Here is a 14,747-nt window from a genome sequence, read left to right on the forward strand (position 1 = left end):
AAAATGATCATCTAGCAAGCCCAATGAAAAGCATTTACAATATAACTAATACAAGTTTTTTTAAAAAAAATGGACAAAGCTGAACAGTGCTATAGCAAAAAGAGTAAACCATTACTTGGGCACGCAATAGTTTAATGTCATCTTTGGTCTCCAAGCTGTCATATGTAGATGTCAAATGCTTCCGCACATTATCACGAGCATAGGGAAAAAGAATTTCTGTGACGAAAGATATTGGCGTTGTTGTCCCCTCAATATCAAGCACAATGAATTTCTGCAACATACCATAAGAAGATTACAAATTACAATATTCCCATTCAGGTTTCTGTAAAGTCATTAACGAAAGTTAATGAGTGTAGAAGAGGGAAATATATATTTTCTCCTATATAAGAGTACCACCTGTTTATGGTCATGCTCTTTTTTCTAAACTATTACATTTTAAGAGCCTATCAAAAAAAGAAACGAGGAACTTACCCTTGAAGGTACGGAAGCTTGTACAGCAAGTCCTGAATTTGCATAAACATTAAACTTCCGTTTGCTTCCACTCTGATAAGATTCATTTTTTATAAGACCATGGCTTGGAATTTTCCAGTCAATTCCCAACTGATGGAGTTTAATTGCAGCATCAAATAAATAATGATAACACTCTGCCTGAGTATGATAAAAGAAAAAACAAAAAACTTTAAATAAAATGTTGGCATTACTGCATTAGATTGCTAAAAGCAAAAGTAGGATGGGAAAAGCAAGCAGGGAAACACACAGACATTAAAGGCATTTCAGAGGGTGGGGTGGGTGAGAAAGTGCTGCAAGAAACAAAGGAAAACCGCAAATAATACAAGATTTATGAATCAGCTGCAGCAATAGTTCTACAAATTGAAAGCTACTAAAGTAGCAACTATCTTGCAAAAACAAAGACGTTGAATTCTATAGTCCCGAGAGCCAGGAGGAAAGTTCATTGGTTGCTAAAATTCAAAAGAGAAGAAAACATAAAAAACTCGAGGCAGATCCAATTTTAACTATAATCCTTAGAAAGTGAATACATCGGCCTTTTTATATCATTTTGACTTTCTTGAGAAATCCAGCTCTATGAAATTAAGCATTTAATAGATGTGGGCAAAAAACTTACGCTTCCTACCAAGAAAAAACACTCTATGAATCATCATGAATAAATATGTAATCCCAAAGCACTAGAAACCTCTACTATCCATTATCAATTATAGGCACAAACAGTATAACTAAAAATACTTTGTACAACCCTATTAAAGTAAATATTAAGGCCTTCCAATTAGCATCATTCTAGTCAACTTGAAAAATATTCAGTTCTAATAAAATTAAGTATTTAATCTCTGTCATACAGATCTATGCAAAATAGTCATGCTTCAAACACAATAATTAATGAATCATCAAAAACAACTCTATTATACCAAACATAGAAAACCTCTGACATCCAACATCAGCAGTGAGTATAATACCTACATATAAGATAGCTTATATAATAAAATAAGAAAAACTAACTAGTAAGTTGTTGGATATAAATTCATAAGGAATAGATGAAAAGAGAGAGGAATTCACAATATTAACAAAAGGTTCATGAAATTTAGTTCGAAATAATAGAGAGCTTACTGAAATTTTCATTTCATGAGTATTTATTCTAATTTGATGTATGATCTCATATGACCCTATATTTTTTATTGTTAATTTCTTAAAGGTCCCCGTAGGAAGCATTTCAAGATTAAAACACACGATTATCTTACTACATATTTGAATTCAACAAGTCTCAGTTAATACTATTATAATAAACAATTAATTTTCTCCGAATCTCTTCATGAAAATTAGACAAATTATTCAAATAATATAAATAACATGGAAAAAATAATGAAAATATTAGATTGCTAATATGCATCATAACGAAATCTAATAATGATTTATAATCTAGCTTGTTTAAATTGAGAAGATAACGAAAATTGAAAAGATGTGCACCTGACTTTTATGAAATGCTCAACCGGGTGAATAACCTCCATATAGAAAACTAACTGAAATGGCTTAAATATTAACGGAGGTAATTTATATAATTTAAGATTTGACAATACTTCAAAATTCATGTTTCTTTTATAGCTTTTGGAATTTACAAATTCATTGAAATATTAGAGCAATTTTAATTTCACCTAATAAGTGTTTGTTTACGAGTTTGCAAACCAATAAGCAAAAAATCCAAAATAAAATCAGTATGTTTGATTAGTAGAAATAAATTTGTTAAAATTTTCATTAGAGGTACAATTGATTTATCATATATAATAGTCATGAGTTGTTCAATTTTACACTTAGCATTCACGTTATCAAATTTCTCATTAGATTTATTGACTATTACAAGCATGATTTATCCATCTCATTAAGAAAAATATTCAATGCCCTTTAAAAATTTAGGTCTATCTTTAGGAGTTTCAATGGGAAGTATAGGTTCATTCTCAGGATTGGATTTAGAATTTAATTTAGGTTCAAATATAATCAATCGTCTCAAGTTCAAGTTAAGTTTCAAATGGTGGTATAGCTCACAACTGAAGTAAATTTAAACTTCAAATTCAACTTTCGTTTGTAATTTGTATTCAAGAACATGCTCGAGTTCATGAATGAATTCTGATATATGTAGATTCACATTCAACAAAATTGCAAATCTTCTTTTGTATCCTCGAAGGAGTATTCATGCACTCAATTCATTCCAATCTCTCACTTAACTCATTAATGAAACAAATAACAATAATAAAATAATATGAAGAAAAATAATGTTTAACTACAACACTCATAAACATATCATAGTATTCATATACACCACATTCGCCTTGCTTACAATTTTTAAATTATTCATGTTGTTGAACTCTGTATTCATTAAATAGAAAAATATTGTTATTTCATCAATTTTAATTGTAATACTTTTCCAAAATGATAAAGAATGACCCACTAGTTATGATTTAGCACATACAAGTCACTCAAAATCAACAAATAGTAATTTTCAAATAAGTATCTTAAATTATCTATCTAGCATAAAAATTCCTCAAGATTATGCCTCAAATGTAGGAATGTAATTTAAATCCGCACAATAACTATGTTGAGTTTGATTAGATCATTTATTATATTTTCAATTGACCCGATAGCCATATCTGGACATATCTGGCTTTTAGATGACACGATTATACAAACATAAGTTTTGGTAATGATTTTACGTAGAATAATAAAGGTCAAAGGTATGCTAATGAAACCTAGGAACATATACATGATGAAGACATAAAAAATACAATCTTATTTGCCAAACTTTCAATATAAGCAAAGATTAATAATATTTTATGCAAATTCAGAAAACATGCGTATTTTATTCCAAACAATAATTTAGTCATCCCCAAACATGTTTATTTCATTTTAAACTTCGAAATTTTCACAAGAAATTTAAAAACCAAACATAAAACTTTAAAACGATTCTAAGACTCACACGACAGAAAGATATGCGTTATGTATCACACTTGACAAAAGTTCAATCACGCACACACACCAAAACAAAGATAAAAGAGATAAAATGAACGAGATCACCAAAGTATTGTGCATTCCTCACGCTAGCATAAAGCGAGTTTCTTACAAAAATATTCACCAAGGCTTGCCAAGCGGCCAAATTAATCTCATATAAATAATTAATTAAGCAGGAGCCCTTCAAAGTCAAATCCGATGGAAACGATCAAAATTAGCGACCGACACCTGAAATTGACGTGTGACGTTGCCCAAATGACGTACAGTCACAAAACAGACTTCGCTATTGCATTCGAAACGTCCAAGTCAACTAAAAATAATTGTAACTTTGTTCAACAAAATTCATGCAAGGAAACCAGAATGAATCCCGTGGCAATCACACACAAATTGAGGAAATGACACACACAATTTGATGCATGCAAAATTCTACATCATTCTTGTCATTTCCATGATAATAATAAAAATTATTATTATTATTATTATTATTATTATTATTATTATTATTATTATTATTATTATTATTATTATATAATTAAAAATAAAAAATAAAAGAATATCAAACAAAATATATATATATATATAGAAATAAAAATTCCTTGTAACTGCACCAACGCCGGTTTTCCTCGATTTTCAGCTCAAATCCCAGTAAAACTTACTGATCGACGCCGAAACAACTCAGAATTTGCTCTGCTTTGCTCGAAGCCTAAACGGAGACACTCTTAACTATTAAAAATGACCCATTCTTTTCATCTTCCCTCACGCAAAATCTCCTCGATTCAGAGTTCCCAACCGAATACATTCCTCCCTCCACCATCTATTTATGCTTCACGATCCGAACTCCACCAACCTCCACCAAGCCACCTAAGCAAATCCAACTGTTAACTACACTCAATGCTCGATCGTGCAACCCGACTACTATGCCATTTCCCTTGTTCGGATCCTTCGATCATTGTTGTCGATCCCTGCTTCAGGAAGAACAGAACCCGCAATCTAACGGATAGCTCTCCTTCCCATATTTCATGCAAATTATCCTCTGCGAATCTTTACTTGTACTGACCTACTTCCGACTTTCATCCGATATCACCTTGCCCAAGCCGATTTCATGCGAGCAGGAAAAAGATTGCTGCTAGGCCAATCACACCCTTCCTCCTGATCGAAGACCCGACTATTTGCACCATCCAATCTCCCCCTTCCAGCCTCCGTCTACGATCTAGCTGATCAACTCGTGCCCAATATAGCCGAACAACCCAACCGGCATTCGACCGTCCTCCTGCACTCGATCAAACTAATTGAGCATCTCGATTGACCCATCCGGCTCTATAGTTTGATCTTGTTTAAAGAACCCTATCCCGTTTTCTTCAGCTACCCGATCGCACATAGTCGTCTAGCTCGACTACCAGTTCAAATACCTGACCCAATTACACAATCCAGTGGACCCAATTCCTCCATCTTAGCAAATCTCCATGACACAAACAATCCCAATCTGCAACTTTCATACAGTCTCACTATGCCGATGCCATTAGTCCAGCTCTTGGTTTATCCAATTCCACAGCCAACTACCCTTGCATATTCCTTCAACTCTACTCCCTCACAACAACAAACACTCTTCCTCCTCTAGCAAAGCAACTCCACTTCCACCAACTACAAACCACCACTTATAGCCATCTCCTTTTCTCTTCATTATTAAAACAACCAAATATAAAAAAAAATAAGAAAACAATGCAATTTTTGTTTTGATTCTCATGCCATCGACGCTGACGTCACCGCCACCCTCGCAAAGGTATAATGATGTCTCTGAAACACAAAAAGCCAAAAAATCCTACTTTTGGTACTCGCGCGTGGCGGGGGACCACCCATACATGCTCTTCATAGTGTGATAGGATAGAGCCCGGTGTGGTGCATGAGGTGAGACAAGTAGGCCATGTACACACTCTTCATAGGGTGGCGGGGACAACCCTTGGTACCCATTCATGAGACATTATGTTTCCGGGAAAAAACTAAATTTTCAAACAAGTACTTCGAAGACCCATACCTGCAGTTTTGCTCGACACCTACCATACACGCTATTTGTAATATGGTGGGAAGGCACAACTCCCTAAATTTCCCTTAAACGGGGGAGATGTCGGGAGGCTGCAAAAATTTCTAGTGAATAGAGAAACTGGACTAGAATAAACACAGGAAACAGAATTTGAACTGAACTACATGTAACTAGACCTTAAATTAATAAATTCACAATCACACTAAAAATTTAAATGCTAAGTAACAATCTAAACCATTATAATCAACATTAATGAGCAAACAAAGGACCTGTGGTGAATGAAACTCCAAGTACGAATATGAAACCTACAAGTGGATGTCATAAAACACATATGAACAATGTGAAACTTGTAATGTCCATAATAGTCAGCCTGTAAGTCTGTGCGATGAAGCTTGAAAGCATCAACGAAGGGAGCTTTTAATGGATATGATTACTAAATAGAAAACTACTGATGAATGCGCTGACTAACTAAAAGAATAGCACAAACAACGAACTTGAAAATGTGACATTCTCCCTACGATCGAAGTCATCTAGCTTGCAAATATATGTAGACAATTCTCATGAACACTAAAAGATGTACAAGTGAATGCAGCTACTTACCAATCAACGTGTGTAGATAAATCGATGATGAATGCAACCCGATAGCTCACATTAACTTGCAATAAATGTTATAGTATCCCTCCAATCAATGCCAGTTGGCTTGCAGATGCATGAAGCAACCTCTTATGAATGTGAAGCCAGTATGTAATGAATATAGCATCTTGCCAATCAACATATATGAAGAAACTAGCGGTGAATATAGCTCAATTGGTATTCAGCATCAACATGCAAATGAACACACTAAACCTACCTACAAATGGTAATATTCCCTCAAACATACAAATGTAGCATGTAGTAAATGTCAGGATATTGTACAATTAACAAGCAAAATGCATTAATCCTTTACAAGCAAAAATGACCAATATATAGCAAATGTAGGCATCAATAAGCCATTGTAGGAAACTTGTCAAGCACACAATGTGCCTACAAGTTAAAGTGGTGATAGAAGAAATCTTGCAATGCATATAACGATCCTACTTACAAACAACAATGGTAAACAAGCTGCAAGTGTAATGGATCCTATGCGAGCATGGTCATAAACACAACATACTATCTACGAACAAATGTAGAAGGATTGTAATAGATACATGCGTCTAAAAACCACTGCAAGAAATTTGTGAGTGCATGACAGTTCACATATAGAAAATAGCAAACGACCCGTGGCGCAGTGCCACGAACCATCAACAGGCAATGCTGATGGATGTCGCACTGAATACAATTCATCAGGATACGACGCCTAGAGACCTATAATGTACATAACAACCCACCTGCAGGAAGCACTAAGAGGATGTGAAGTGCCTGACACCATGCCTCAAGGAAGCAGTAGGTGATCCATAGCAACATTTATAAACAAATAGTAGATGATTCATCATGCATACAAATGTCTACCTCTGGGCAGCATTAGAAGAATTGCATTAAGTGCAATTTGCCTGCATATGACAGTGAAAGGTTTGTAATATATATAGCGATCATACCTACAAACAATGACGGTGAATGTACTCTAAGTATGATGAATCTCCTTCAGGTTTAAGTAAAAAGATTGCAACAAGAATGACATATTGCTTGCAGGCAAAAGAAATAAGCCTACGATGAATGCAAGTATCTACGAGCAACTGCAAGAAGTTTGTCATTGCATGATGGCTCACCTACAAGAAGGAACAAGCAACCTGCAACGCAATGTTATAATTCACTAGTAATCAAAGGCAGTAAATTGGTAGTAAAAGTAGCGGGCCATTGGTAAATTGAGGAAGTAAATGTGAGGCGCCAGGCTGTCATACTAAATAAATCAGTCTACTTGCAAGCGACAAGTAGGAGGGCCCTGACGCACCGCGTAGCTTGTTTGCAGGCTAAAATAAACTCCTGTAAGCTGAGTATTGAAAAAAATGACAACATGCAGATGATGAAGTGAGATAAATTGTATTGCCGAAGCACAACAAATGAAGCTTATCATGCTATTAAACAATGCTACTAGATTTTCACATGCACACAAGCGGACAGAAGGTGTTTAGAGGCTTCTAAATAGGTGCATCATTCAAATGATCATCATTTACACAATTCATGTTTGAATATAATAAAAGACCGCCTCATACATTCAAACATGCATTAATGCATTAGGAACATACATACACACTTTACAAATGTTTGGAAGGTATGTAGAGTATACGCATATTGCAACATGCAAAATATCAATTAAATACATCATGCACTATGATCATGCATTAAGCCACTGCATTACATACCAACATATCATGCAAACACGAATAATCATTATGCAAATGCAAAAAAACAAAATACATGCATACATGTAAATACACAAGTACATACACGAGTATGTTAACATGCAAACATGTCTCATACATACACTGCACTGTATATAAATAGCTATCACATAAATACATCATGCAAAATACATTCAACATCATATACTCGCATGGGCCCTCGTGAGCTGTTATAGTTACACGTGAAGCTGAGGATCCTATGCGGGCCAAAAAATGAATTTAAGTTTGAGTCCGATCCTTCTATGTGAATAGATAATAGTCGACACAACTCAAACTATCAAACAAATATACCGTTGTGGCATCAATCGGGATATTTGTTGTATGCGTTCATATTAGGCCTTAAAGATCTATAACAAGAAAAAACCATTAATAAAGGCATAAAGCCGACAACAAACCTAATTCTTTGTCGGCAAATTGACAAAGTCGACAAGGCTCGGCCAACAAAATGAAATTGCCCATAAGTATCCCGATGGTGGCCGTGTTGACAGAAAATCTCAACTGGAGAGGACTCCAAATATTTGAAAATACCTATAAATTCCTATGAAAATTCAAAACTTAAAAGTAACCAAAACCTAAATATTTAAAATTGAAATAAAAACGCCTAAACACTTAAAGCAAAATACCATTCACCTCCCGCAATAGTTTGCCAAGGTGGATAAATCTTAAAATCACTTTAGCTCATAAATAGTAAATGTCTGGTTGAGAATATCACTTGGATTAATTCTCAAACTGTCTTTTGCCAGAAAGGATGTAGCACGTCCTATAACTGGTGTTTTCACTGTCAAATGGCACCACATGCAAACGGTTATGACCAGGACTCTCTGGCCGGGTGGTTTTGCTGCCAAATGGCACGATTAAATTACGGTTATGGTCAGAGCTCGTATGTTCCCCAACGGCTTCAAATCCTTGAGTAATGAATAAATAGGGTATGGCGATAGGGCACAAAGCCCTATGTTATCTTAGGTGGATTTAAATTTTTCCTCTTAGACAAACATTCACCCCTTGTTTACAAGGTGTCCTTAGACGAAGCAACCCATGGTTGCCGATGAGAATCCTTCTTTCAGGTAGTGTTGACTACCACCTATAACTAAGTAGACCATAGATTATGATGACTCGGGACGTCGGAACTAAGGGATCTTGATCGAGTCTATCAACATCTCCCACCACCACCATCCAATCTTCTTTAAAAATAGAAAGGTGACGACTAGCCTTCTTCAAAAGTTCTCTCTCGCAATCGAGAGGGGTAATTAACTAAAGGGGCCTGCGCCTATAAGAAACTTGAACTCATATCATAAAGTCATAAAAAAATGAGGGCAAAATCTCTTGTTAATATCTTATTCAAAACTCAATGTATCTTCTGAAAATCAGCCTTGAAACAAACTCATTAAAACTCTCCTCAAGGCCCAAAGAAAAGGGACCGCAAAGAGAAAAGGGCGCAAATTTTCGGAGCCCGCACTGGTCAAATAAAATATGTTTCATTAATTCTGTCACAAGAATGTCTTAATTCCAGCACATGATGAGAAAGAAACAAATGGGAAACATACTTCATAGAAAGCAACAAGAAAAAGCGGACAACAGAATTTGTCGCCAAGTATACAGTGCCAGGACTAAGGAACGAAAGAAATAAAATTGCAATAAGAAAGTGTCTACGGTAACTACAACACTGTGAATCAATAGCAGCTAAAGGAGCTACAATCCCAGGAGAATAGAGTTTTTGATTGTTATAGTCTTGGATTCAAGGGGTAAGACGTTGATTACTGAGGTCACGAGAGAAGGAAAAAACGTGAAACTCTAGGAGGCAAGTCCCTTTCCAGGTATAATCCAGAAAAAAATGAATATCATACCCTTCAAACTTTGCATAAGAATACATTCATCAAATTAACGAGACCATATCCTCATAAGCCATACCCTACAATTAATGAACTTGAAAACAAACATCTTACATCTTAGAACAAGTGACATTTAAACATATAAAATAACATAGTTGTATCTTTAAAAGAAGATGAGGCTCTCACCACTCATAGTTCGGGGAGGGTTTTCTATGCATAACCTCGTCCCAACAAAGCAATGAGATTGCTTGCTTATTTCAAACTCATAACATTAGAATACGGTAGATAAAATGTAACCTTCGGTCAAATGTTTACAGTAAAAATGATTGCATTTAAAGAAAAAAAGGAACAAGGTGTCAGTGACCGATTGATAATCTGGATCTACAAATACAAATCAAGTCCATCATTTCCCCATCTTCCATTCAAGGAGAATTCCGCTGAATCATCAAATCAAGGACATCCTGATTTCCAATATTCTAATGGACACTTCTTTCCATGCGAAGGAGTAAAGGGGAACGATATTATCATGCATTCAACTTCCTGGCCTGGCCTTGTGCATTTAGAAACATTTCCGTTTACTTATATATCTTTCCAGCTTTTTATTTTTATTTTTTTCTCTTATGATCGTTTATGAGTTTAATTTGTGTTATTCTCGGAACGACTGATTGTGCTGTGTAATCTAATATAAAATCTGTACCATTCTACCTCATTGAAAACAAGAATTGAAGTATTTTCTTCTCTGTTTATTATCAATATATGTACATGCATAATGTGTCTACTCCAATCGTGAAAAGTGGACTTGCAAAATCCGTTTATAAATAAGCAGACGCAACAAAAATTAAACGTGTTACGATTCTTTTGACTCCGTAAAAGCTTGCTGCATAAAGTGGAAAAGCCTGAAAGGTGTACTACATTCAATGAAGTGGGAGACAGCTATGCATGCAAAAATCTCGGAAACCAATCATGATTCAATTAGGAAAGAACAATCAAAATATAAAAACTATATCTGAAGGAGACAAAAGTGCAATTTTGGAAGGAACAAACCTGAGTCTTGGCACTTATCCAAGAATCTCCCCAGACATATATCCCATGATTCCGTACAAGCACAGCAGTTGCCTTCGGATATGCTGAAATCTGAGAAGTTTTAAGACTACAAGCTTTATCACAATATTCAGGCATGTAGACATTCATGATATGGTAATCTATTGTGGGCTTTTTTATTTCAGCATGTTTTTATCTCAGAATTATTAGCATATTGGCACACACAAAGACAATAATACAAACACCCAAGCTGACCGTCAAATAATCAGATGAAAATAGTTACCTTAAATAATCTAAATTATTGGGATAACCAGAGTGCTGTTTAAATTAAATAATCAATCCTAACAGAACGGACTTGTCAAGGGAATTGACAAAATAACAAACTTCATTAAGTTATAAATACGACATTATTTTATTTTTAGAAGGATGTCTGGACACAAGTCATGTCCGCATTGCTGTTGAGAGGCAAGGAATCTAGTCCAACATGTCAAAAATTTCAAACAATTTTACCCGATTTTCTTTTATTTTTTATTATTTAGGATTTTTGGTACTTTTTAAATATTTTAATAACAAAATGAGAAATTTGAACTCAAACTTCTACTTCAAGTATGTAAGAAGGAACTTGCATTTTATTTTGAAATTTATTTTGGAATTAAAAAAAACTTTTCTAGGAATTTTGACAAGTTCCTAATATTTTCTATAATTTTTAATAATTTCCCTAGATATTTTGTACTTCCACAAAATATCCAAAATCGCTGTTTACAAACTTTTTAAAACTGGTCAAAGGCCTTGCTAACAATATATTAATGCGATGTAGAATAAATAAAGTTTCCCATTTTAGAAGGGATTCACTTGCTTGCTGACATATATTTTCACTTCAAGCCCGATTTAACCCGGATCGTGCCAATTCGAGCCCGACTAGGCTCGATTGTGCTCAATCGACTCAATCGATTGTCATCGAACGTTAATTCACTAAAATCGAATCTCAATTTAATAAAATTAAATTCAATTTCATCAAATTAAAATCGAATTAATTGAAATGGACCTAAATTGATCATACCAACCCAAAATAAATCCAAATCGAACACAAATAAGCCTCATCAAACCAAATTTGACATAATTTGGCGTCGATTTGAGGCCAGATTTGCAAAATTGGCTCGATCAGACTTACTTCGACTCGAATCGATTCAAATCGGTTCAGGTTGAGTCCAATTCGGACTGAATTTCAGTTATATTTGAACAAATCTTGATTCAATTGACTTCCCAAATCTAGAAGTTAAATCGAACGGCTCCAATTGAATTCAGAGCTGCTAGACCGTCTTTTCCTTCTAATTTTGGCGGGTATAGCAGCGATCTTGCATATCGTCTCGAATAGCCCGATACCTCATTTCCTGCATAGAGAGAGTGGGAGAGAGAGGAGACCATTGAGCTTTGTTTTCTTTATGTTTTCGACCTAGAGAGTTGAGAAGAAAATAAATCAGCCAGGTGTTTCTAGCATGCGTGCAGACCTTCCAGTCGAGGCAGAGGGATAACGAAGTGAAGGCAATGGGCTGCTATGGCCTTCGTTGGTTCGACCCTAGAGGAGGGTGTGGGAGAAGGGTCGGCATCCTGCAAGCAATGCATCCAGCCTCTGTATATGTATTTGAGCCAGACGGAGCCAAAGAGGGGTTGGCAGATTCACCTGCTTCTTGCAACCAAATCAGCAGGGATCGGGGGCCACATGTACTTCTCTTTGCGCGTTTAAGGTCGGATCGAACACAAGGGAGAGTGTGTCTGGGCTTCTAGGTTGTCTGTCTGGGCTGATCAAGTGACAGTAAAGCTTCATCAACATTTTCCAGCATGTATCCAAGCAAAAAAAAGTACCTGGGAATTGGATTGCTACTTCATATTATCAGTGACTAAGAAAACTGAAGTTAGAAGGCTAATATGGCCTCCCGTTTCCATCCAAGAAGAGCATAACAGCTTCTTCTTCCTTTTCCATCAACTCCGGCGAGCTCGTGGCAAACAAATCAGTGGTTCAAAAAGCCACCTACCGAAGTGGCTTGGACAACAAACCACTTCCTTCATTCTTCCTTCGATTTCTCTCCTTTTGACAAGGCAAGTGGATAGTGGGCTGCACCATGACAACGTAGTGAGGTAAAATCCCTTAATACTTAGGAAAAGCCCTAGGTTTCTAAGTAATGGTTGTGTGTTTAACGTCCTAAAACCATATGGTCTTGTAGTAGCCTTATTTTTGCATTATAAAGCCTAAATGTTTGTCTCCCTCTTAGTCAAGTTAACGAAATTTTATTGCAACTCGAGCTCATGAATTTATAGTTATGATTATAACAAACTTTGTAACTCACATCTTGTTGTCTACTTGTATTTACAATATATTTTTATTTGTGTGTACTAACTTTTCAGGAACACCATACACCATCCAATGAAGATTCAAGGCTCAAGATTGGATAGAATAGTTTATGTTGAAATAATTTTTTTAATACTCATTGATGTATTTTTTTATTTCTTGAGTCAAGATCTGTAAAGGTGTATGCTTGCTTGGTAATCATGCACGCACACTCGGGGGGGGGGGGGGGGGGGGGGAGTGAGATTGAGTCAAAACTAGAAGTTCAATTTTTGAACTAGTCGTATTATACGATTTATATGGCACTATACGATCAACTCTTCTAACAAATCATACTGGACAATTTAGATCATCCATGACAATTAGTAATGATCATGAAAAATAGCCGTCAATCGTAATTTACACAAGGTTTTGAATTTCATATTTTATTCTAATCGTCTAGGATGAGGTACATCGTACTGGACAATCAATGACAATCATGCCTAAATTGATCATGTGATTAGGGGACTAATTATGGTTAATCAGTTCAATTCGATCGTCCAAGACGATCAGTGAAGATCGTCATGGACGACTTGAGAGGTACATGGGACGATATTTGATCGTCCCTGTTGGCTCAAGAAATATGGCATGAATGCATAAATCCCACTTTGCAGCTGTAGGATTCAATTTTCCTTGAGTCAGATTGTAGTTAACAAGATTTTCCCTGAGGTAGTGCTAGGATTTAATTAAATTTGGGGTCATTACTTCTTATGAGCGCAAGCATTCATAGTTAATTATCCCTCTTAACACATAAGAGAGAACTCTCGATTAAGGATGAATAAATTCTAGGTAATTTAGTCTCAATTGTGGGGAAAATAGAGGTAAAATTGATCAAGATCTTATGATTCTGTCGTCCCGTATAAACCATATTTTTAGTTTACGAACACTAATAATCATCACCGTAGTGTCCAAAGAATCTGATTAGCAGCCATGGGATGCCTCTTCTCAGAGATCACGAGTAGACTGAAGTGGTTAGATGTAAATTTTAGTTTTGTTAGGTGTCTTGGGATTTATATCTATTAGAATACCCAATAGTTGAATTAGTTTGGGATTTATGACTTCGTTTAGAAGTAATCCAAGAGTTTGGATTGGAGCGGGTGTTATGACTTCTTTGGGAAGTAACCCAGGTATTTAGATTTAGGTTGAGATTTATGACTTTCGTAGAAAGTAACCAAGGTAGTTGATTTAAGATGGGGTTTATTACTCTATTTATGAGTTGACCAAGGATGGGTCCTACAACCTAACTTTATAGCAAGACTGCCCAAAGGTTTTAATTATTTGGGTAGGACTTATGGCTTCCCTTAGGAAGTAGTCTGAAAAAAGCGAATCTTACAGCTTAATCCTTTTAGACTAAGATGTCCATAGGTTTAAATTTTATTATTTGGGATTTAGGATCATTACGATTTATTTAGCAATTTTCATAAAATATGGGGCTTATGACTTCCGTTAGAAGTTGCGCGATAGCGGGTCTTATAATCTAATCCTATAGACTAGGATGTCCAGTGGTTTGGGTTGGATTGTTTGAGGTTTACAATCATTGTAATTTATTTAACAATTCTCCTAAAATA

General features: G+C 35.5%; 1 protein-coding gene across 3 annotated transcripts in view; it reads right to left on the reverse strand.

The window, feature by feature from the left end:
• Positions 1 to 14,747, reverse strand: part of LOC110114350 (probable bifunctional methylthioribulose-1-phosphate dehydratase/enolase-phosphatase E1 1) — an 84,061-nt gene that overhangs the window by 29,363 nt on the left and 39,951 nt on the right. For 2 of the 3 annotated variants that reach the window (XM_028700977.1, XM_020847202.2), the window contains 3 exons: positions 10,800 to 10,889; positions 472 to 648; positions 116 to 271 (listed from right to left, as the gene is read on the reverse strand). In XM_028700977.1, the coding sequence (XP_028556810.1) occupies positions 116 to 271; positions 472 to 648; positions 10,800 to 10,889 (423 nt within the window). The remainder of the gene's footprint in view (positions 1 to 115; positions 272 to 471; positions 649 to 10,799; positions 10,890 to 14,747) is intronic. The other variant, XM_028700981.1, reaches the window with a different exon arrangement.

Source organism: Dendrobium catenatum, unplaced genomic scaffold (assembly GCF_001605985.2).
Source record: "Dendrobium catenatum unplaced genomic scaffold, ASM160598v2 fragScaff_scaffold_146, whole genome shotgun sequence".
NCBI classification, from domain to species: Eukaryota; Viridiplantae; Streptophyta; class Magnoliopsida; order Asparagales; family Orchidaceae; genus Dendrobium; species Dendrobium catenatum.